Here is a 26,404-nt window from a genome sequence, read left to right as displayed (position 1 = left end):
GACTTCACATGCTAGCAGGCTTCAGTAAGCTTTGAACAAGCTTCAAGAAGTGCTAGCAGCCTATTTTAAGCGGCAATCAGCACTCCCATTAGGACCTGTATTTATCATATACAACCTGTAGCTGAATGGTACCTTAAAAGCTTCAAAGAAGCTTGCGGAAAGCTCTGCCACTGATTTGTCAAAGCTTGCTGTTCACATTGCTCTTAGACAAGCTGAAGCTGTATGACACAGGCCTTCGTTACTAACCAGAAACAAGCATGCAGATTAGAAAGCCAAATTATAGCCTGACTTCAGTACGGACTCCAGGACAGTGAATCATAAAGCAATAATGCCTGACTGCAAACAACTTTTTTATTTAGTGGATATAGACATCACAGCTGCTTTAAAAAAGCAACTCTGGCAGCAATACTTAACCGGTTGCCGACCGCCGCAAGTACATATACTGCGGCAGTCAGCCCCGGCCAGGCAAAGTGACGTACCGGTACGTCACTAGCCTGTCACTTCCTTGTGAGTCAATAGCGGGCGAGCACGCGCCCGCGGAGGCGCGCGCCCGCCCCGGCTCGTTCCCTGGGAAGTCCGTGCGTGTGACATCGGGTCCGCCGGTCACTCGCGATCGTCCGCCGTTAAGGGAGAAAGGCAGGCGGCTGATGTAAACAAGCCGCCTGTCATTCTCCCCTGTGTAGGAATGGTGATCATACGGTTCTACTATGTAGGACTGTTGATCACTGTTCCTACACCAGTAGCCATGTCCAATCACAGTAAGAAGCACGCCCCTAGGGACACACTTAACCACTTCTTCCCCAGTAAAGTTAACCCCTTCCCTGCCAGTGTCATTTTGCAGTAACAGTGCATATGTATAACACTGATTACTGCAGTAATGTCACTGGTAACCCCAAAAGTGTCAAAAATGTCAGTCAAGGGTCCGATTTGTCCGCCGCAATGTCGCAGTACCGCAAAAAAAAAAACGCAGATCGCCGCCATTATGCGTTAAAAAAAAAACACCAAAAATGACAGAAATCTTTCCCTTAGTTAGTAAACGCAATAGCTTTTGCGCAAACCAATCAAAATACGCTTTTTGCGATTTTTTTTTACCAAACATATGTAGCAGAAAACAAATCGGCCAAAAATGTTAAAAAATTTAGATTTTTACATTTTTTTTTGGGGGAATTTCATATAAAAAAAATGTGAAAAATATTGTTATTTTTGCAAAATTGACGCTCTTTTTTTTGTTTAGCGCAAAAAAGTAAAAATCGCACAGGTGATCAAATACCACCAAAACAAAGCTCTGTTTGTGGGGAAAAAAGGACGTCAAATTTGTTTAGGGACAGCGTCGCACGACTGCGCAATTGTCCGTTAAAGTCATGCAGTGCCGAATCGCAAAAAAAGCCCTGGTCAGGAAGGGGGTAGAATCTTCCGGGCTTAAGTGGTTAAAGTGGTTGTAAGGACAATTTTTTCAATTTACCTGCTCCGTGAAATGATATTGCATAGAGCAGTTATTTACCTCCTCTTCTGGAGACCCCCACCAGTGCTCTCCACCCCTTCTTCTTACAAGTGGACCTTATGCTGAGACAGCCCCTATTTAGATGTGCCCTTGAACTGGCCTGAGTGTGTCTATAGACACACACACAGCATGGGTTGGTTATGCATACCCCAAAAATAATGCCTGAAGAGCCCAACTGAAGCCTTGCTATTAATAATTATTATGTAGTCAGGGGGGCCAAAAAAGAAAAAAAAAAAAGCAGTAGTGGCCACATCTGTGCATTACAGCCCCATAGACGCCTTAGTCTTTCTTCATCTCTTGCCTCAGAACACAGCCTCATAGTAGTCATTGGGCCTGTAATGTGGAGGCATTGCCAGGAGAGCCAGTTGCAGTTCTGGATGTAAACAAACAGATGAGGCCACAGTCATTAGATAAAGATGCTCAAAAAAAATTCAAGGAACACTTTGAAAACACATCAGATCTCAATGGGGAAAAATATCATGCTGGATATCTATACTGATATGGACCGGGTAATATGTTGGGAACAAAAGGTTGCCACATCATTTGTTGGAAATTAAAACTATCAACCTACAGAGGGATGAATCCAAAGACACCCCGAAAATGAAAGTGAAAAAATTATGCAGCAGGCTAGTCCATTTTGCTGAAATTTCATTGCAGCAAGTCAAAATGGTAGTCAGTAGTTTGTATGTCCCCCATGTGCTTGTATGCATGCCTGACAACGTTGGGGCATGCTCCTAACTAGATGATGGATGGTGTCCTGGAGTATTTCCTCCCAGGGGATCACTGAGCTCCTCACCAGACTGAGGTACAACCTGGCAGCATCGGATAGACCGAAACATATCCCAGAGGTGTTCTATTGGATTTAGATCAGGAGAGCATGGGGGCCATTTAATGGTATCAATTCCTTCATCCTCCAGGAACTGGCTGCATACTCTCACCACACAAGGCCGGCTTTTGTTGTGCACCAGGAGGAACCCAGGACCACAGCACCAGTGTAGGATCTGACAACGGGTCCAAGGATTTCATCCCAATATCTAATGGCAGTCAGAGTGCCATTGTCTAGCCTGTAGAGGTCTGTGCATCCATCCATGGATTTGCCTCCCAGACCATCACTGACCCACCACCAAACCGATCCTGCCTAAATATCTTACAGGCAGCATAAGGTTCTCCATGGCTTCTCCAGACCCGTTCACATCTGTCACATATGCTCAGGGTAAACCTGCTCTCATCTATGAAAAGCACAGGGCATCAGTGTTGGACCTGCCAATTCTGGTGTTCAATGCTAAATTCCAATTGAGCTCTGCGGTGCAGGACAGTGAGCACAGAGCCTACTAAAGGACGTCGGGCCCTCAGGCCACCCTCATGAAGTCTGTTTTTGAATGTTTGGCCAGAGACATTCACACCAGTGGCCTGCTGGAGGTCATTTTGTAGGGCTCTGTCGGTGCTCATCTGGTTTCTCCTTGGGGCCAGGGGGCCAGGTAACAGTCCTGCTTATGGGTTAAGGACCTTCTAGCTCTCCTGGAATCTTCTCCATGCTCTTGAGAGTGTACTGGGAGACACAGCAAACTTTCTGGCAATGTTACATATTAATGTGCCATCCTGGAGGAGTTGGACTGCCTGTGCAACCTCTATAGGGTCCGGGTATCTCCTCATGCTACCAGTAGTGACACTGAACCTAGCCAAATGCAAAACTAGTGAAAAACAGTCAGAAAAGAGTAGAGAAAAAATGCCAGTGGCCTCCACCTAAAACCATTCCTGTTTTGGAGATCATCTCATTGTTGCCCATCTAGTGCACCTCTTGGTAATTTCATTAATTTCAAGCAGCTGAAAACAATTAACAACCCCCTCTGCTACTTAACTAACCAGATCAATATCCCAGAAGTTTATTTGATGTGATGCTATACTCTGATTAACCGGTTGCCGACCGCCGCACGACTATATACTGCGGCGGTCAGCCCCGGCCAAGCAGAGTGACGTATCGGTACGTCACTCGCCTGTCACTGACTTGCGAGCCTATCGCGGGCGGGCGCGCGCCCGCCGAGGCGCGCGCCCGCCGCGGCTCGTTCACAGGCAAGTCAGTGCGTGTGACCGGCGGACTCGATGTCCGCCAGTCACACTGCGATCGCTCCTGTGAAGGGAGAAAGACAGAGCAGCTTGTGTAAACAAGCTGCCTGTCAGTTCTCCCTGTGTAAAAGTGAAGATCTGTCCGTTCTACTATGTAGAACGGTGGATCTTTGCTTTTACACCAATAGGAATGTCCCTACACAGTTAGAATCACGCCCCTAGGACACACTTAACCCCTCCCTGTCCAATAAAGTTAACCCCTTCCCTGCCAGTGTCATTTTTGCAGTAACAGTGCATATGTATAGCACTGATTACTGCAGTAATGTCACTGGTAACCCCAAAAGTGTCAAAAATGTCAGTCAAGGGTCCGATCTGTCCGCCGCAATGTCGCAGTACCGAAAAAAAAATCGCAGATCGCCGCCATTACGCGTTAAAAAAAAAAAAACAAAAATGACAAAAATCTTTCCCTTTGTTAGTAAACGCGATAACTTTTGCGATTTTTTTTACCAAACATAGGTAGCATAAAACAAATTGGCCGAAAAATGTTAAAAAATTTAGATTTTTACTTTTTTTTTGGGGAATTTCATATAAAAAAATGTGAAAAATATTGTTATTTTTGCAAAATTTACGCTCTTTTTTTGTTTATAGCGCGTGATCAAAAAATCGCACAGGTGATCAAATACCACCAAAAGAAAGCTCTGTTTGTGGGAAAAAAAGGACGTCAAATTCGTTTAGGTACAGCGTCGCACGACCACCCAATTGTCCGTTAAAGTCACGCAGTAAAAAAGCGCAAAAAAACCCCTGGTCCTTTAGCAGCCAAATCCTCCGGGGCTTAAGTGGTTAAAAAGTGTTCCTTTAAATTTTTTTTGAGCAGTGTATATATGTGCATTTGCTAGGTCTTTTTAAATTATTGTGAGTGCACTTCCATATTTCTTTAGATTTGATATGTTATTTTATATTTGTTTTGTCTTTATAAATTGTTGCAAAAAAATGTGCTATCTATATAGATTTGTAAGAGGCTGTTGACTGTTAAGCCGAGAGCATCCCTAAAGGGGAACTAGACCCTCCAATTCTTTACAGTCAAGGAAGCTGTCCTGTTAGCCTCACTTTAATGGCTTGAAAGTTCGATTGACAGCACAGGCAACCGATCAGTTATCATTAATGCCATGCTTTGAATGTAACTACATTGGGAAACAGTTAAATCGACGGGTTGAATTCCACTTTAACAGCTAGCGACGGTCGGTAAAGGGAGGAGGAAACATGCTGTCTGCTACACAGTGTACAGGGACTCTGCCTGTCTCTGTAGGCCAAGTTACAGTTGGTTTCAATTGCCTTCAGTTTTGTTATTTACAAATCGGGGGTAATTGTTTCTGAATTTGGATCAGTAATATCTATCTGAAACTGCTTAACGTGTCAATTAAGCTACCGAAGTGGGAGGCAGGGATTTTTTTTACTCTAGCACAGGCCATTTCAAAGGCCCATACCACCAGAGAATTAACATTAGGACGTTATTCAATTCCCCCTATTATTGTCTCTATATTATTGTGGGTATATTTGCTATACCTCTTTCTTGGGGATGAAGTTGGACATGTTTGGATCCTAGTCCAAATCCACCTGAGCAAGCCCCACCCGGGAAGCTGTAACTGTACTGGGCTATTCATAAACAGCTGAGGCATTCCCTGCCTCATGTATAAAGACCCTCTGTGTACTTGTGGTAGCAGGGTGGGAAATTGCCCCGGCTGCAGATCATTGGCTAAAGCCCCGTACACACGCACAGATTGTTGGCCGTAAATTGTTGGCCAACGTCCGATCTGCCGATTGCAGGCTTGTTAGTATGACCGACAACCAACTGCGAATTTTCGGCCGAAAAAAATCTGGTGTGCATGCTATAAAATTTTTGTTGGCCAACAAAAATTTTATAGCATGCACACCAGATTTTTTTCGGCCGAAAATTCGCAGTTGGTTGTCGGTCATACTGTACATTAATTGTTCCTCAGTCAGTACAGATTTCGGCAGACAAAAATCAGATGAGCAAGACTGGGCATGCTCAGAGAAGAAAAAACACACGGAAAGTCAACCAGAACATGACATCACTTCTGAAGTTGGTTTTTGTTGGCCAACAAAAGTCCAGTGCAAGTCTAGAGCATATTTCAACCAGCAAACAACACTGGACAAAAGACGGCCGATCAGTTGGCCAACAATCTGTGCATGTGTACGGGGCTTTAGTCGAGTTACAGCTTCCTGGTAGGGTTGCTCAGGTGGGTTGACTTGAAGCTCATCTTTATGGCTTTTTATTGTGTGGACTCCTATTTCTCTGTATATGGTGTGTGCAATTGGTAGGTCTCTATAATATTGTGTGTGCACTCACTATGTCTATTTTTACTATTGTGTGCTCACTCAATATGTCTTTTTATATTATTGTGAATGCACTCATTATGCCTCTTTATATTGTTTGTGCACTCCTTATGTCTTTATATTACTGTGTGTGCACTTGTTATGCCTCTTTATATCATTGTATGTGGATTGGTTAGGTCTCTTTATATTATTGCATATGCACTCCTTATGTTGATTTGTATTATTGTGTGTGCACTTGTTATGTCGCTATGTATGATTGTGAGTGCACTTGTTATGTATCTATATATTATTGCGTGTGCACTCATTATGACGCTTTATATTATTGTGTGTGCACATTTTATGTCTCTTTATATTACTGTGTGCGCTTGTTATGTCTCTTTCTATTATTGTTTCTGCTCTAATTATGTCTCTTTATATTATTGTGTGTGCATTCCTTATGTCTCTTTATATTATCGTGTATACACTTGCTATGTCTCTCCTTACTATTGTGTGTGCAATCAATAGGTCTCTTTATATTATTGCATATGCACTCCTTATGTCTATTTATATTATGTGTGCACTTGTTATGTCGCTATGTATGATTGTGAGTGCACTTGTTATGTATCTATAAATTATTGTGTGTGCACTCATTATGTTTATTCATAATAATATATGTATGCTCATTAGGTCTCTTTATATTATTGTGTGTGCACTCGTTATGTCTCTTTATATTACTGTGTGCGCTTGTTATGTCTCTTTCCATTATTGTTTCTGCTCTAATTATGTCTCTTTATATTATTGCATATGCACTCCTTATTTCTATTTATATTATGTGTGCACTTGTTATGTCGCTATGTATGATTGTGAGTGCACTTGTTATGCATCTATATATATTTGCGTGTGCACTCATTATGACGCTTTATATTATTGTGTGTGCACATTTTATGTCTCTTTATATTACTGTGTGCGCTTGTTATGTCTCTTTCTATTATTGTTTCTGCTCTCATTATGTCTCTTTATATTATTGTGTGTGCATTCGTTATGTCTCTTTATATTATTGTGTATTCACTTGCTATGTCTCTGCATACTATTGTGTGTGCACTCAATAGGTCTCTTTATATTATTGCATATGCACTCCTTATGTCTATTTATATTATGTGTGCACTTGTTATGTCGCTATATAGGATTGTGAGTGCACTTGTTAAGTATCTATAAATTATTGTGTGTGCACTCATTATGTTTATTCATAATAATATATGTATGCTCATTAGGTCTCTTTATATTATTGCATGTGCATTCGCTATGACTCTTTGTATTACTGCGTATGCATTCGTTATGTCTCCTTATATTATTGCATATGCACTCCTTATGTCTCTTTTTATTATTTTGAGGGCACTCATCATGTCTCTGTATATTTTTGTGTGTGCAATTACTAAGCCTCTTTATATTATTGTGTATGCACTGCCTATGTCTCTTTTTATTTTTGTGTGGGCACTCGTTATGTCTCTATACACTATTGTGTGTGCAATTACTAAGCCTCTTTATATTATTGTGTATGTACTGCTTATGTCCTTTTCTATTTCTGTGTGTACACTTGTGACGTCTCTATGTATGATCGTGTGTCTACGACAGTTTGTATGAAACCTGCTGATCCCCTGTCAGTGTGTCACCTTCACCCTGGAGCAGTGATAGGACAGCAGAGTGCAGCAAGCTTAGCATGCCATGTAAAAGCAGAGCAGCAGGTTGGTGGGTGTAGTATCTCCCTCACCCTGTGGCCCTCTTGCCGTCCATGCTGTCCTCTAGAAGCAGACCTCTTCAAAACTGGCTGTCACTGTGCTCCCTCCCCCTCCCTGCAGACACACTCTATTATACTCTTCCTACTTCCGGTATGAGGTACATAAGTCTGACCAATCGCTTTTCCGTAGCTAATAATATACACCAATTAGCGTCCCTCCTCGCTCTCCGCCCACACAGTTGGCACCATAAATTGATGGTGCGCACTGTCTGACAAGTCCTTCACTCTCCTACTAATTGCTCACAATATCGCATTTCGCTCTTTCCGCGTACCAAGCCTCGTTTTCATCTACCCACAGTGCTCTGCACTCACAAGTCCTTCCTGTTGCTCGGCAACCACAGCTAACAGAAAATAGCACACGTCAAATGAAATGTAAAACAAATCCAAACTTAAATTCAATTTGCCTGAATCTAGCATAGAAATAATCAGTTTGCATCTAGATATGGAGGATCCCTCTCCTCAGCATGTTTCTATATGAGAGTGCGCTCTATACACAAAGCACTACTGATATAGGGAGCTGTATTAACCACTTAAGCCCCGGAAGATTTTACCCCCTTCCTGACCAGGCCCTATTTTGCGATTCGGCACTGCGTGACTTTAACGGACAATTGCGCGGTCGTGCAACGCTGTACCTAAACTAATTTGAGCTTTCTTTTGGTGGTATTTGATCACCTGTGCGATTTTTTGATCATGCGCTATAAACAAAAAAAAGCGTAAATTTTGAAAAAATAACAATATTTTTCACATTTTATTTATATGAAATTCCTCAAAAAAAAAGTAAAAATCAAAACTTTTTAACATTTTTGGCCAATTTGTTTTCTGCTACCTATGTTTGGTAAAAAAAATCGCAATAAGCGTATTTTGATTTTTGTTTGCGCAAAAGTTATTGCGTTTACTAACTACGGGAAAGATTTTTGTCATTTTTGTTGTTTTTTTTTTTAACGAATAATGGCGGCGATCTGCGATTTTGTTTGAGGGACTGCGGCATTGCGGCGGACAGATCGGACCCTTGACTGACATTTTTGACACTTTTGGGGGTACCAGTGACATTACTACAGCAATCAGTGCTATACATATGCACTGTTAGTGTAAAAATGACACTGGCAGGGAAGCGGTTAACTTTATTGGAGAAGGAGGGGTTAAGTGTGTCCCTAGGGGCGTGATTCTTACTGTGCAGGGATGTGGCTGTGTGTGTAACAGCAGAGATCAACGTGCCTACATAGCAGGACCGTATGATCTCTGCTGTTACACAAGGGAGAATGACAGGCGGCTTTGTTTACATTAGCCGGCTGCCTTTCTCCCTCTGTAACTGACGATCGCGAATGACCGGCAGACATCGGGTCCGCCAGTCACTCGCGCGGAGGTGTCCGTGAACGAGCGGGGGCGGGAGCGCGCCACTGGCGGAGCGCGCTCGCCCCCTATTGGCTCACAGGCGAGTGACGTACCAGTACCTCACTTTGCCTGCACGGGGCTGACCGCCGCAGTATATGTACTTGCGGTGGTCGGCAAGTGGTTAAAGTGTTTATTACCCCAAAACTTCATATTCCCTATATTTGCCTGCTGTACCATGTAATTGTATGAGAAAGTATCCTCTTCTCTTTGTATTGCTTCCTTTGTGTGAAATCCCTGGTGTTCCTGCTAGTAGTCCCCTTGCTTTCCTATTAATAGCATACTTGCCAACTGTCCCCTTTTTGCAGGGACAGTCCCGGTGTTCCGTGAAAAAACCCTACCCATGAAATTCCCTACCCTCGTCACTTCCTGTGCACATACGTCATTCAACAGCTGAGCCGCTTCCCACTGCGCATGCTCACAGCTGCGGAGGGTAGGGAATTTTCACGGGGTAGTGTTTTTTAATGTTACACCGCATCAGCTGTTGCCACGCGTACATTTAATCATCTCCGCTCCAACATTAAATTATCTCTGCTCCAACCAGTCAGACTTCCCTGATCTCGGCTCCAAAATGTAAAAGCGGCAGCGGGTCTATGAAAATATAAATCACGGAGCCGAGATCATGTGGGACGCCGCACCTGCAGATGAATGACGGGCGCCCGCAGGGAAATCTCAGGGTTGGAGCGGAGATGATTACATGTACTGGCTGAGCATGCGTAGTGGGACACGCGGCAACAGCTGATATATGACACTGTGTAACGTTAAAAAGTACTACCCCATGAAAATTCTCTACCCCCTGCAGCTGTGAGCATGTGCAGTGGGAAGCTGCTCAGCTGTTTAATGACGTACGTGCCCAGGAAGTGACGAGGGTAGGGAATTTTCACGGGGTAGAGTTTTTTAACGTTACACCTGCAAACAGGAGCCTGTCCTGGGTAAATTACATTGTCCCGGGAATGGACTTATTTACACTTTGCACTTTATTTATATTTACATATTCCATTTTCTGTATGGTCACACCTGAGCACATCTCACACTTTAGAATTGCAAAGAATTGTGATGAGAATTTTAAACTTTAGGCAGAAGTAGTGCAGCTGAATGGGAGAATTATTCCAACTCTGCTACTTTGGCCTTAAAGCGGAGTTCCAGCCATTTCTGTGTTTTTCAGTTTTGGACAGAGTGGAAAGAGGTTAGAACACCTGTCAGGTTTTTATTGCGGTCTGTGTCCCTTGACAGCCCCCCACACCCATAACTCTCAATTGTCCTTGATTTTGAGGGACTCTCCCTGATTTGGAACAAAGTCCCTCTGTCCCTCTTTCCGCTTCAATTGTCCCTCATTTTGGTCTGGTCTACAAAATTGTATGTAGCGAGGTTTCCCTTTATACAAGTTGTAAAAGACTGCTGCTGGACTGCAGCTTGGTGATTTTCATCAGAAGTTTCTAGTGGCCAAACTGCCACACTGCAGCTTGGTGATATTAATCAGACGTTCTTTTATACTACGATACCCACAATTCAGTTGGAATACCAGGGTGCATTGCTTCACCGCACAGCCTTTTGGGGGAGGCTTTATAAAGGAAGGGAGGAGCCAGGCTCTGTCTCTTGTCTCCTCACACAACAACTAGAAGGAAGCAAGTGCTGTGGGCTGATGCTGCGGACTAGGCCTGAAGCCTGGGCCTGAAGTGACTGAGTGGAAGCATTTCATCTTCAGTAAAGGAGCCTTCCCAGAGAACCCATTGATGCTCTGCAGAGACTGGTGTTGCCCACATCTAACCACAAGCGCGGCTGGTGACAGAAACCAGAGGTGGAGAGCTCCTAAAGAAAGAGGCTGGTTGGTGAGAAGGGCACCTGCCCATAAATTGATTCCCTGTTGGGAGAAAGTGTCTCCGGGTGGTACTATATCAGTAGCTGATGTTCTGTCACATACTTGAGGCCTAGTGTACCTTCACAGAAATCACCAAGTGAGTACCAGTGCATAAAACGCCAGGATACAACACTTGAAACGCTAGTGAGCCGCCCATCCCTGTGTGACAAGACATTAGGTGCATGTTTGGAGCCTTTAACTTTACTGTGTCCCTCCTAGAACTGCCTATTACCTCTCTTGGATTATAAATTGATGTACACCAACATTTGCTAGCGAAGACATCCATCCGGGAAAAGAAACTGTGTGTGTGGGGTCCGTATAAGTCTGGCCTATATGGTAAAGTGATTGGACGTGTACAGAGAGTAACTTTAAGGGAAGGGCTCCTGTGTGTCATTTAACTACACAAGTAGACCTGTGTAGCTGTATTAATTACATGACTTACCAATTTTATTAAATTCCAGTTCATTAGATGTCTTCTGCAGTATGTTGTGAAGTCCATTTGTATTCTAATGTATGCTGTTCTCATTGCACCCCAGTGAAGTTGTTTTAGCTAAACGTAAACTTTGGTGTAGCACCTGGGCCACAGGGAGCTACTGGAGAAAGGTAACCAGATATTTATTCTCATTTAAAGTGATATCTGCCAATTTTTGCTCCTTAATAGTCCTCTGGTGTTATTAACTCATATTGTGTCAGTTGTGCCTAGGGAGGGTTCGAGCCATGTTTGAGGGTTGGTAGGCAGGAGGTAGACCCAATAGTCTAATCAGCAGCTCCTACGGGGGTAGTGCTACATGTAAATAAAATGCACTTTTTATCTTTCAAAAGACAGGTGGAAGATGTGGTAAGCTGCGGACAGGTGGAAGATGTGGTAAGCTGCGGACAGGTGGAAGATGTGGTAAGCTGCGGACAGGTGGAAGATGTGGTAAACTGCCGACAGGTGGAAGATGTGATGATCTGCGGACGAGGGGAAGTAGTGGTAAACTGCGGACAGGAGGAAGATGTGGTAAATTGCGGACAGGTGGAAGATGTGGTAAACTGCGGACAGGTGGAAGATGTGGTAAACTGCGGACAGGTGGAAGAGGTGATGATCTGCAGACGAGGGGAAGTAGTGGTAAATTGCGGACAGGTGGAAGATGTGGTAAACTGCGGACAGCAGGAAGTTGTGATGAGCTGCAGACAGATGGAAAATGTGATGAGCTGCGGACAGGTGGAAGATGTTGTAAACTGCAGACAGGTGGAAGATGTGGTAAACTGCGGACAGCAGGAAGTTGTGATGAGCTGCAGACAGATGGAAAATGTGATGAGCTGCGGACAGGTGGAAGATGTTGTAAACTGCGGACAGGTGGAAGATGTGGTAAACTGCAGACGGGAGGAAGATGTGATGAGCTGCGGATAGGTGGAAGATGTGGTAAGCTGCAGACCAATGGAAGATGTGATGAGCTGCAGACAAGGGGAAGATGTGATGAGCTGCGGACAAGGGGAAGATGTGATGAGCTGCAGACAAGGGGAAGATGTGATGAGCTGCAGACAAGGGGAAGAAGTGATAAGCTGCGGACAGGTGGAAGATGTTAGTAAGCTGCGGACAGGTGGAAGATGTGATGAGCTGCAGGCAAGGGGAAGAAGTGATAAGCTGCGGACAGGTGGAAGATGTTAGTAAGCTGCGGACAGGTGGAAGATGTGATGAGCTGCAGATGGGTGAAGAAGTCGTGAGCTGCAGATAGGGGGAAGATGTGGTAAACTGCAGACAGGTGGAAGATGTGGTAATCTGCAGATAAGGGAAAGAAGTCCTGAGCTTCGTACGAGGGAAAGAAGAGGTGAGCTGTGGACAAGTGGAAGAAGTGGTAAGCTGCCGACGGGGTGAAGAAGAGGTGAACTGCAGACGGGGTGAAGAAGAGGTGAACTGCAGATGGGGGGGAAGAAGAGGTGAACTGCAGACGGGGGAAGAAGAGGTGAACTGCAGACGGGGGGAAGAAGAGGTGAGCAGACAGGGGGAAGCAGTGAACTGTGTACAAGGTTTGCAGAGGTGAGGTGTGAATGGGGGGCACAGAGGTGAGCAATAGATTACATTGGGGGAGATAAGTAAGTACTGTTCCTTGTACTGATTTTTCTTTTTTTTTCTGTGCCCTGTGTGATACACAAACCTCATTACTGCAGAGTACGCTTTCCCAGGCCTTGTGTGTTATGCCCTCCTAAATGTGGTACTCTGTGGCTCTTACGCCTTGAGCAATACACACATTTGGCTTCGCTTTACTTTTCTCCCAGCAGAACGATAGTGTTGGGGGCGTAGAGTTGACTGGGGAGGGTGAGTTCCTGCATCTATTCTCTGGGAAAAAGCCCTGGTCAAAAGCCAGTATAAGGAAATAGTAGGGGTAAAAATAAAAAATAAAAACTTGTGGGTTTAACTAAGTTTTTTTGCATAATTCTCCTTTAAAGGGTGTGGCAGTGGAAGTGTCCTATGCCTACATACTTTGCTAATAGGCTTCCTATGTTCCCATCTCAAAACATTGGGAGGTATGCCCACACCCCTTGTCTTGTTTACTGTTGTCATTGAAATGGAAAGTAAAAGAAAATTCCAAATTTTGGGTTGTCACCAGAACAGTAACAGAGGAAAAATCTTCCAATGGGGAAACTAGTTCTTGTGTCCCTGGTGACAGACCAGGATTCTCCCACTTTCAAGGGATGTCCTCTCACTTTCTGTTTTGGCTATGGGACAGGAAGTGAAGGGAAATCTCCCCAATGGGACACAGATGGGAAAACAACCTGATAGGATTTATAACCCCCTTATTCTATCCAAAATGAAAAAAAATATAAATTACCTTATAGTGGATGCTACACGCAAAAAAGACACTCTAACACAGACATAGCTTTCACTCAATACTACACATCTTTATACAACCTACACCTGAACAAAAACCACAAACAATCCATGGCCAATGAACAGATATTATCAGAGAATACCTTCAACAAAATGGTTTCAAACCACTCAACAAACAACAAGCTGATAACATTGACGTCCCACTAACTTTAGACGAATTCAAACTAGTACTTAAACAAATGAAATCCGGTAAAAGTCCCGGCCCAGATGGATTTTCCCTGGCCTACTACAGAACCTTTACTGATATCTTAGTAGCACCCTTCTTGAAAACCTTCAACAGCCTCAATAATCCCAGTTCCAATCACTCCAAACTACTAGAAGCTCACATATCGGTTATACCAAAACCAGGTAAGGACCCAACACAAGTTCAAAATTATAGGCCAATCTCTTTACTAAACGTTGACGTCAAAATTTTTGCCAAAATTCTGGCCAACCGTCTCTTAAAATTCATACCCTCTTTAATTGATTCGGACCAAGTCGGCTTTGTAGCCTTCCCTTATTAATGGAAACCTGACGCCATTACATATCTAGGTATCGAAATCCACACTAACCTCAAAGATATTTTCACAAAAAACTACCTTTACATATCCCAGAAAATTTTTAAAGATCTCAAGAAGTGGAACAAGGCCCATTTCTCTTGGTTCGGCAGGGCAGAAATTATAAAAATGAATGTTCTTCCACGTCTACTGTATCTTCTTCAAACACTCCCAATACAATTACCGCAACACTTTTTCTCCTCACTCAAGAAAGCGATTAGATTATTCATTTGGCAACATAAAGCACCACGTATCAAGTTCTTTACACGCTCGAGACCCAAATCCAAGGGGGGCATGGGCATACCAGATATTTACCTATATTACCAAGCTTCTCACTTATTGCATATCACAGACTGGCATTCCCAAAAACACAGGAAGGATTGGGTAGCATTAGAGGAATCATTCTCCTCTATACCTATCCAATGTATCCCTTGGCTTACATACGCCAATCTACAGGATTCGCTGAAAAAGCATCCCTTGATTGGCCCCACTATCCGTTGCTTTCACGCCACTAATGCTAAACACAAGCTAATCAGAGAAAACAGCCTTCTCACACCTATACTAGACAATCCTAAATTTCCTCCCGGGTCAATCATCTCACTCCTTTAAAACAGTACAAAACTAAATAGGATTACGCATCTTCCACCTTCTTCAATACAGGAAACTACTCAACTTTGAGGATCTAAAAACAAAACTAAATACCTCCTCTTTGACCAGATGGGAATACACTCAACCCCATTATTTTGTCACTTCCCGTTTGAAAAAGAACTCTAAAAATACCCTACTCTCTACATTTGAGCAAATTTGTGCACTCCAGCAACCACAACAGCACATGCTATCCACGTTACACTCCCTGTTATGGGAAATTGCCCAATAAAATTGGACAAACTGTCTGATGATTGGTCCTCTGACACCGAAATCCCCTTAGGAGATCCTCAGTGGGAAAAAATATTCCGTAATGTCTTGAAGGGATCGGTTAATGTTTCTATTCAAGAAAATAACTACAAAATACTTACTAAATGGTACCGTACCCCTTCATTGCTGAGCAAGTTTAATAAACATATCCCAGATGAATGTTGGAGGTGCAAACAACCTCAGGCTGACATGCTGCATCTTTGGTGGTCATGCCCACAGATACTGCCTTTTTGGAATGTGGTCAAAGAATATATACTCAAAGTCACATCACAGGATCTACAATTACATCCAGCTCAATTTTTGCTCCATTACCAACCCAATTCTCCACCCAGATATTTCAAATCTCTTCCCATGATCATGATAATCGCTGCCAAGCTTTGCATACCGAGGCTATGGGGCACCTCTAAAACTCCATCCCTCCGTGCTTGGCTTACCCAAATTGACAAAATCTCAATGATGGAAGAGCTCATATCCACAGTACTTGATTCCCCAACCAGATACACAAAAATTTGGAAAGATTGGATAATCTTCAAATACTCACAAGAGTACAACAATATCACCAACAGGAACGAGGATTAGACGATAGAATACATCAGATTACCTGTCACGTACTACTACTGCCTATACCAGGTGATCTCCCCCCTTTACCCCTTTTACCCTCGGACTCCCCTCCCCCCCTTCCCAATCCTCTCTTCCTCTTTTCTTCTCTTCTCTCTTTCTTCCTTTCTTGGTCCTCATGCTGGCCATAGGGACCTCCCTCTACCCCAATCAACACTTTAGCATTAGGTTTATAATGATTAATCCCCTATTACACCAGTATAATTGGTATATATGCAACTATATTTATCTAATGACACTGGCTTCACTCTACTTTGATTGCAACCATCTACGGGATAACTATCCCACATTCATATCTCGCTTCATGTTACTGACCAATTAAACGTTTACATCTTTTCTTAGATAATACTATATGTATTTAACCACTTGCCTACTGTGCACTTAAACACCCTTCCCATCCAGGCCAATTTTCAGCTTTCAGCGCTGTCACACTTTGACTGACAATTGCGCGGTCATGCTACACTGTACCCATTTGAAATTTTTATCATTTTTTTCACACAAATAGAGCTTTCTTTTGGTGGTATTTAATCATCTCTGGGTTTTTTATTTTTTACAAAAAAAAAGAATAAAGACAGAAAATTTTGAAAAAAAAAAAAAGTTTTTCTTATTTTCTGTGAGTAAATTTTGAAAATAAATTTTTCTCCTTCACTGAAGGGCGCTGATGAGGCGGCACTGATGGGCACTGATAGGCTGCACTGATGGGCACTGATGAGGCGGCACTTATGGGCACTGATGAGGTGGCACTTATGGGCACTGATGAGGAGGTACTAATATGCCGCAATGATGAGCACTGATAGGCGGCACTGATAGGTGGCACTGATAGGGGGCACTGATAGGGGGCACTGATGAGCACTGATAGGCGGCACTGATGAGCACTGATAGGTGGCACTGCTAGGCACTGAGAGGTGGCACTGCTGGGCACTGAGAGGTGGCACTGCTGGGCACTGAGAGGCGGCACTGGCGGGCGGCACTGCTGGGCACTGAGAGGCGGCACTGATGGGCACTGGCGGATGGCACTGATGGACAATGACGGGTGGCACTGATGGGCAGCACTGATGAGCACTGATGGGCAGCACCATCAGTGCCCACACTCAGTGCCCATAGTGCTGCCAGTCAGTGCTTATCAGTGCCTAGATGAGCAGGCACTGATGGGCACTGACTGGCAGCACTATGGGTACTGATTGTGGGCATTGATGGGGACACTGATGGCGGGCACTGTGGGCACTGATGGGGGGGCACTGTGTATGTTTTTTACCTTGTAGTAATCAGGGCACTGGTGATCAGTGCCCTGATTACATGTCTCTTTGTCCCTGGCGCTGTGCAGCTCTCCCTCCTTCCTCACACTGCAGGCTCCGTGTGAGGAAGGAGCGACGGCGATGAGAGATGATCTCATATGTTTACATATGAGATCATCTCTCATTGGATGATCCGATCACGTGGTGAATGGCCGCTGTGATTGGCCATTCACCACGATCTGTGATCGGCCGTGTCCAAGGGACACGGCCGACACAGATTCTCCCCGCTGCGCGCTCGCGGGAGCGCGCGGGGGGCGTGTCACTGGGAGGCCGTTTAAAAACGGCCTCCCGAAAATTCGAGTCCGCGCTGCAGCCGTATATAGGCTGTAGCGCGGATGGCAAGTAGTTAACAATTCACATTACTGTTGTCTCAACCGATTAATGCTGATTTGTTCCCTAAACCTACGTTATTCTGTTACATTATGTTCAATGTTTGACTGAATAATTGATGTTTATATACTTCATTGTTCTTTAATAAACTTTTTGGAAAAAAATAAATAAATAAATTGCCTTACCTTCTACTTCTCTTCATTGTGTTTTTTATTATTTGGAGTCGGAAAATAAAACAACAAACATTGCAAAAGAATATGCTAACAATATTAAAAACGAAACTTGCAAAACAATAAACACTAAAATCAAGATTTAAAGCGGAGTTCCACCCGAAATTTATACTTACCTCCATCTTCTCGCTCCCGGTCACCTGAAAAACAAATGGATAATCGCAATTTTTTTTTTTCCACTTACCTTTTAGAGAAAATATACTCACCTTACTTCCTTCTTCCTCCCCTCGGCGGCCACGGCGATTCGTCACTTCCTGGCTTTTGCAATGATTCCTGTGAGCTGAACGTCATCGCTCCCAGGAATCATTGCGCCTGCACCGGCCCCGACGTCAGTTCTGGGGCGCGCGCGTCATTCCCTTCTAAACAGCTTCTGGGCATGCCCAGAAGCTGTGGAGGGATGACGCGTGCGACCCGGAAGTGACGTCGGGGCCGGTGCAGTGCATCGTGGGATCGAAGAAGAAGGAAGAGGACCGAAGAGGACGCGGAAGAGGATCGCGCTGGCTTCAAGCTGCCCACACCTGAGATGGCAGCGCTGGACAAGACAATTTCAAGGTAAGTATTTCTCCTGAAAGGTAAGTGCAACCCGGGACAGATCAGAGGCTAGCCATTGTGGAATGTGCTAGCCCTGACTGTCCCGGGGGTATTTTTATAAAAAAATGTATAACCAGGGTGGAACTCCGCTTTAACCTAATAAAATCTCAGGTCTAGGTACTCATTCTCCCTCCTTTTGGTCCAATAATTAAAGGGCATCTCCAAGTCAGCTGTTTTCTTTTTTTTTTTCTTACTTTCCCAAACGTAAGAGACTATTCATTTTTGTGTTGTGGTATCATTGGCATTACATGGTTTGCTGCATTGCGTTACCATTCATTGTGAATGGCACTAAGACACTATGTAGGCAGGTAGCCTAATCATACCTCCCAGTGATCTGTGTTCTGTGATGTGTGTTAGTGGCAAAAAGTGGGTGTGGTCAAACTACTTATGGTAGGAGCTTAAGGGGCATGGTTAACCATTTGCTTCCCAAGCCTATTCTGATACTTCTCTCCTATATGTAACATGTATATATTTTTTTCCCCGAAAATCACTTAGAACCCCCAAACATTGTTTTTTTTTTTTTTTTTATTAAACAAAGGCCCTAGACAATAAAATGATGGGTGTTGCAATTGTTTGTGTCACACGTTTTTTGCACAGTGGTTTTTCAAACACAATTTTTTAGGAAAAAATACACAAAACAATATAATACCAATTAATACCAAAAACAATATAATACCAATTAAACCAGTAACCAGTAAAATAAGAAAGATGATGTTACACTGAGTAAATGGATACCAAACATGTCTTGCTTTGAAATTGTGCATGCTCATGGAATGTCGATAAACTACAGTATGTTAAAATTATCCATAGGTGACGCTTTAGAAGCTTACCAGTTTAGATTTACACAGGAGGTGTGGTGCTAGAATTATTGCTCTCACTCACAATCGCGGTGATACCTCACGTGTGGTGCGGGACCCACATGTGTGTTCACCACTGCGTGTGAACGTGGGGGTACAGGGGCACTTTAAAAAATATATATATTTTATTTTTATTTTTTTACACTGTTTCTTTAAAAAAACAAAATTTTGATCACTTTTATTACTGTCAAAAGAAATGCAAACATTCCTTGTGACAGTAATAGCAGTGACAGGTACTCTTTATGGCTGGGGGGGGTCTATTAGCCCCCCAATCTCTCATTTGGGCTTCAATACAGCTGATCCGACACAGATCAGTCTGATCGGCTATGCTGCCAAAGAGCCGGAACCCGAAGTGACAAAATAATTGTCGCTTCCAGGTTCTGATGTCACACAGTGGACAGAACAACATCAGTTTCTCTCACTGTGAATCAGGAGCTGGATGCCACCGGTTGCATCATTACTGGGCTTCCCAGTTGCTCAACCGTAAAAGTATTCCAGCGGCTGCCCAGCCACTCAGATTACTTTTACGTGAAAGGGGTAAAAACCGGCACTAAAAACTGATACCTGGGTCATGGTTGTAGCCTCCAACCTCTAACCATGATCCCGGTATAACCACTTCCCTACTGCAACATATATATACTGTGGCTGGTAGAGAAACCATTAAACAAAAGCCCGGCTTCCTTTTACCCATAAAATATTCATTTATTGCAAGAGACTCACAGACACATATAATCCCTAGTGCAGTCATTAAAAAAAGGCTTCTATTGCATATGGTTTTGCACAAACTGAAAAAAAGACAGAGAGCTAACACTTTGTCTGAGCCTGCTAAGTTAAAGAATAACTTAATTAAAATAGTCAAGGCCTGCTTAGCAACCAGTAACTGTTGAGACACTTTGGTGAGAAGTATTTAATGTGCAATAAACTGTGTGCACAATTATTTGGCAAGTGAGTATTTGTCCAACCCCAAGCTGTATAAACTTGAATGCTTATTGGATTTAAGCATATCAGCTGATGTGTATTTGTGTAATGAGGGAGGGTGTGGCTTATGAAGATCAACCTCCTATATCAAGGTGTGCATAATTATTAGGCAGCTTCTTTTCCTCAGGCAAAACGGGCCACAAAAGAGCTTTAACTGACTCTGAAAAGTCAAAAATTGTAAAAAGATGCAACACTCTTGAAATTGCTAAGAAATTGGGAGTGTGATTACAGAACCATCAAACGTTTTGTTGCAAATAGTTAACAGGGTCACTAAGAAAAGTGTTGAAAAAAAGACGTAAATTAACTGCCAAAGATTTGAGAAAATCAAACGTGAACCAACCAGGAACCCATTACCCTCCAGTGCTGTCATATTCCAGAACTGCAACCTACTTGGAGTGTGCCGAAGTACAAGTTGTTCAGTGCTCAGAGACATGGCCAAGGTAAGGAAGGCTGAAACCCAACCACCACTGAATAAGACACATAAGCTGAAACATCAAGACTGGGCCAAGAAATATCTGAGGCAGATTTTTCAAGGGTTTTATGGACTGATGAGATGAGAGTGACTCTTAACGGACCAAATGGATGGGCCTGTGGCTGGATCAGTAGTGGGCACAGAGCTCGACTTCCACTCAGATGCCAGCAAGATGGAGGTGGGATACTGGTATTCGCTGCTATTATTAAAGATGGGCTAATTAGACATTTTCGGGTTGAAGATGGACTCAAAATCAACTCCCAAACCTACTGCCAGTTTTAGAAGACACCTTCTTCAAGCAGTGGTACAGGAAAAAGTCTGCATCTTTCAAGAAGATGTAACCCTAATAGAGTTACACAGGCTGTATTATCTGAAATGCCCAGTAGATGGCAGATGGACTCAGTATGCAGACTTGGCCTTTTCAGTCACATGATTGTGGCATCATCACAGTGTGACCAGGACGTGGTGTGTGAGGAAAGACTGAGGGAGATAGACACCAGCTCTGGATGACTTCTTATCCTTCTGCTCAGGCTTTATCACCTATTAATGTCCTGGGAGGACTTCCTGCACAGCTCTGAGGAAGGAGGTCATGGAAGACTTCTAGAAGTTACCACATGCTCAGCCAGAGAAAGGACATGTGACTAGCTGTGAAAGACTGCAGCACAGAGATAGAACCCTGCTGAGAGAATTTACTTCACTCAAGACCACACCAGCTGAGAGAGGGACCCCTGGCAAAGACAAACACTGAGTCCAGACGTCTGGTGAATCCAATGAGAGGAGACTGCAGCGGACTGATCTGGTAAATTGCATTGTGAGGGTAAGCCAAGCCTCTCCCTGTATCACCCCAGGGCACCTGTCTCCTCACTCACAGTAAAGACTCTGAGGTCCAGAGTGGACATTGCACAGCTCAGGCTGCTTCAGTGACCCTGCGGAGCAGGACTTATAAGGGCCCCAACTCTCCTATGTGCACCAACGGACATTAGGGTGAAGATAAGGGGGTGGGATGCAGGTGTGCTAGTGGGTGGGTGAGGAAAATACACATTGCATTGTTATCTGTGTTACTCTATTGTATTTTCCTATGTATGTTGGTTCATTTGCTACTTACTATATAAAGTTAGTTCCAGTTAGGCTGTGTCAATCTCATTGCACCAAGTATGTTCCCAGTGGGACCCCACATCCCTACCCCGGATGCCCCACTGGGTGGAGGCACTGCCGCAGACATGTACCCCAGCTCCCATATAGCGGAGGCTCAGGATCCGCCTGTCAGGCATAGTGAGTTAACTAGGGTTAGGGACCCCAAAGACACTAGGGGGCGCCCTCAAAACCCCGTTACAAAGATTATGATATTTAGGCAAGACAATGCTCCTTTACATGCTTAAAAATGTACCATATAAATCATACATTACAAAAGTGCGCTAATATAACCATGAGAACAAAAATGTCCATATGTGAAAACAATTGAAATCAACAACTGAATAAAAGTCTTTGCATCCAAAAAAGAGTGTTCTCAAATCAAGGAAAACCAACTGATGAATGGTGAGTATTTAGGGAGTGATGAAAGGTGGGTGTAACCTCTTCCCAAAACAAAATCCAAAAAAGTGACTTTTTGAAAAAGCATATACTTTTGTGATGACACCCAGTGATAGAAGTGGACTCTTACCACATTCAAGAGAGATGAAAGCGTGTACTGTGATATCCAAGAGTCCAAATGGTCAGATAGATGGAATGGAATCCCAAATGGAATGGATCAATCGTCAGCTTCTCGGTTGGGGGGATCTATAGGCTTCCAGGGATAGGGATGCCACCAAGGAGATCATACCAAAGAGAAGAAGGGACTAATAGTGCATTACCTCCAAATTTATTGATAAAATGAAGTGGAATTACACTTACAAGATCCAAAAACGATAAACAGCATACACTTAATGAAGTCACGGTTGCCTGCAGTGCGATCCGAGTCATATAGCAGCACGGCTGGCCCCCTCCGACGCATTTCCACTGATGAGTCGGCTTCTGGGACTGGAGCTGACTCATCAGTGGAAACGCGATATGTTTACATACACACACACACACACACACACAGTTAGCACAAATCCTTCCCCTCTCAGAATGATTTCTTTTCCCACTTCTAGCACAAATCATCCCCCCAAATGCCCTATAACCGCACAAATCTTCCACCCCCAAAATTACCTCTCCTAGCACTCCCAGCATAACTCCTCATCCCAAATCCCCCCCCCCCCCCAGCACAAATTCTTCTTTCCCCAAATCTCCCTTTCCAGCATAAATCCTCTCCTCATTTCTAGTAAAAATCCACCTCCTCATTCTAGCACAAACCCTCTTCAAAACCCCCAGCACAAATCCTCCTTCCCCTAATCACTCCTCTAAGTGAAAATCCACCCACCCCCTCTCAAATGTCTTTCCTAGCAAAAATCCTATCCCTCATACCCCCCTTCCTGGCGCAACCCGCTCTCCCGCAATCTTGGAACAAATCCTCTGAAGCACAAATCATCTTACACCCTCCAAATGCTGGTGTCAGAGAAACGGCCATGCTGCAACTGGCAACTCCGCCAGTACTTCCAATGGCCGCAATGGACTCAGGCCATAGACTCATTGTCAGTGAAATGGCTGTGCTGCAACTGGCAAATTTGCCAGTACTTCCCATGGCTGCAATGGACTCAGGCCATAGACTAATTCACTGGCCTATAAAAGGACTCTGCTCAGCCCATCTGATTGCTGGATTGTCTTCAGCTCTTCCTGTTTCCTGTGCATTGCTACTTCCTGGATTCCAGTTTGACCCGGCTTGTTTCTGACCTGTCTGCTCTCTCTCCTGGCTTTGACCCACGGCTTCGTCTGACCCTTCGATCCTGCTCCAGTGTTTGACCCTCGGCTTGTGTGACCATCCTTGCTCTCTTGTCCTCTGCCTGACTTCCAGTGTACCGATCCCGGCTTGCTCAACGGACTTGCTTCTGCTCAATCCCCTTGTCTTGGCGACCTGTTTGGACTGATACCTGTGTATGACCCTCGGCCTGGCTTTTACCTGCACATTGCTTGATTCCCTGGAGGCCCTGCAAGTTGTTCTAGGATATCCTTGTGAACCTTTACCTGCACTCCACAAGCATCCAGTGCTCCTTGGGACGCGTCACCTCCTGTCCCACTTCCAGGGGTGATTCGCACCGAGCTGCAAGGGAAGCCCTCTCAGCATTTCGGCCTCTACCAAGAAGTGATCTGACAGCTGGACTTGAACCTGCTGTGTCTGGTAAAGACTCATCTCGCTGAGCTACCTTAGATGCTGAACAGCTCCCAGCCTGATCCATTGGGAAACCCTGCCTTGTGCCTAGATTTCTGCTGAACCTTGAACTCTTTGCTCCTCCCATGAACTTCCTGATTTAATCAATGTCTCTGCACTTCCTGTTTGCCAGATTATTGTGCTTCATACAATATCCCATCTGCTGCCTCAAGCTACCTCTCTTGCTACCTAGAATCAACCTTGGCTTGTTACCCTGACTATGAAACTCTTCTCCTGCATCGAGCCTGGCTTGTGCCCCGACTACGAAACTGTTATCCTGCATCAACCTTGGCTTGTGTAACCCCGACTAACTTTTCTCCTGCACGACCTTGGCTTGTCACCCCAACACTGATCAACGGTCTAGCGTTCTAGCGGTTTACACTCACTACAGGTATTCCCTTAATGCCAATGCCGGAACAAGTTTCTGACACTTGGCTCCACTAGCCCAGCTGGCAGGGACATGCTAACTTGGACACCGAACATTTGCCCTGCATCTCTTGCATTATGCCCAGGATCCCCCATGCCGTTATGGCCCCCCTCAATGGCAGCTGGCATCTCTTTGATTTGGGGGGGGGGGTAGGAGGATATGTGCTAAAGGGTGCTTTAGGAGGGGAGAGGAATTGTGCTGGGGAGGTTGGGGGGGGGGTGTCAAACTTCATATCCACTCCCCTCCTTCTAGCACAAGTCCTCTCCTCTCCCTAAGCACCCCCTAGCGCATGACAGAGCAATCAAAGGGTTAACTAGAGGGCAATCAAAGGGTTAAATATGCCTAACTATGTGTATGCATGTGTGTATGTGTTGTTTGTACTCACAAAGGACCTACTTTCTTCTCTTTCTGAACCAAAAAGGCTCAGAGAGAGAAGATCTGTGCAGGTCCTGTGTTTGTGTTTAATAACGTTGACACAGGCTGTGCTGTGATTGACTACAGCCCATCAGGAGGTTCACAGCCATAATCATTGGTCAGAACCTGATGATAAAATTGTACTGTAGCAAATCACATCACAGATTAGGTGGGGGCACGCGCCCACATGCCCTAAACCGTAAAGTATATGTACGTGATCCAGCCTGCCCGTGCTGCCCTGCCGCAGTAAATGTACTGTGGCAGGGCAGCAACCGTATATAAAAAAGGGTTGTGGGGTAAAGTTTTTTTTTTTTTCCATAGCCTTTGTTGTCTGTTTTCTTTGCTATTTATGGTATGTTGGTATTGTTTGTTGGGTGTTAAGTAGGGTGTATAATTTCACAGTTTGCATTTGTTTCATGAATCTATAGTACTGTCTGTAAGGAATTTGTTTTGTGAATATTATTATTGATTTTTCAATAGCGACTAATGCAGTGTGTTTGATAGGCTTCTCCACTGGCAGTAAGCACATTCTATATAGCATATTATTCTTGCACTTCTGCGGACAGTAAGATGTGCCAAGAGCTGTAGCTGTGTATGGTTATAGAGGGAGATTCATCTGACAGTCATTTGGTTGAATGATGTGTGTGTGCTGCAATTCAGACCAGAAGAATTTCCTAGAGGTGATATTGCTCAAGGCTCAGCTAGTCAAAAAGGAAATTTACTGTGTTCATGCAGAACTTCTCTTATTCTACAGTGCGGTTACCAACAGCCAGCAAATTGACTAGGTCTTAAAAGGAAAGTATATTTTCAATGATTGCTTTAACTATGCATGCGAAAGACATCATCTTGGTATAAGCAATTTTATGTATGTTTCATGGTAAGGGCCTGTGCACAACTTGGAGCATCAGTGAAAGGAGAAGAGTGCTGGCAGACTTAGTACATGTTTAGCGATTTGTTTCAGTGTGGCTGGAACCCATTTTTACTTTATTATAATATTAGAGTGTACATAACATTATAGCTTCAGTATAGATTTACAAAGGAATGTAGAACCTTATGTGTGTAGTGATACTCCCATAGGAGCTGCAGAATTAATGTCCAGGTCTTCACACAGTCTTTGCCCTGCAGCCAGGCACACAGGCTCATTCACACGTTTCTTCTATAACCAGTCTAGGGGAAGTTGTTTTGTGGGCTTTTTTAATTTTGGAGAACTTGGATAGTGTTCAGGGTAGTGGCGGGATACTCCAAAAAAAAAAAGAACTATGTACAAATGAGGACTTAAGTATTCTTCAGGACAAGCTATATTGAAGTCTGGGCTTGAAATTAACTGTAGACTTTGGCTTAGTAGTAATAATTAGAGCCACAAGAGCAAAGTCTCTTTAAGAAGGAGTTTTGGTGGACAAAGCTTCTCAGGACACCAGGCCGTGTCCCCTTTAAAAAGACCCACGGCTGACTTTAAAGTACCAGAGGGGAAGAAAAAGCACCAAGGTCCCCAAGATCTCTAAAGTGTCTGAACTCACAAGGCCGAAGGGCAGCTAGTAGCCTCCATCCAACTTCCAAGCACACCCTTCCCATGATACCAAACAGATCTTCAACAGACAGCTCCCCTCGGTAGGCTCACTTAGCACCAAGCTTTCAGCATTCAAGC

The 26,404-nt window shown here is 44.1% G+C and overlaps 1 protein-coding gene across 1 annotated transcript in view; it reads right to left on the bottom strand.

The window, feature by feature from the left end:
- GBE1 (1,4-alpha-glucan branching enzyme 1) overlaps positions 1–7,777 on the bottom strand; it is a 506,395-nt gene extending 498,618 nt beyond the window's left edge. Inside the window, exon 1 of the mRNA XM_082244860.1 lies at positions 7,668–7,777. Within this exon, the coding sequence (XP_082100986.1) occupies positions 7,668–7,690 (23 nt within the window). The 5' untranslated portion in view covers positions 7,691–7,777. The remainder of the gene's footprint in view (positions 1–7,667) is intronic.
- Between the last annotated feature and the right edge of the window lie 18,627 nt (positions 7,778–26,404).

Source organism: Pelophylax lessonae (assembly GCF_965119305.1).
Source record: "Pelophylax lessonae genome assembly, chromosome: 2".
NCBI classification, from domain to species: Eukaryota; Metazoa; Chordata; class Amphibia; order Anura; family Ranidae; genus Pelophylax; species Pelophylax lessonae.
The sequence above is the reverse complement of the archived record's forward strand: the minus strand, read 5'-3'. Positions and strand labels throughout refer to the sequence as shown.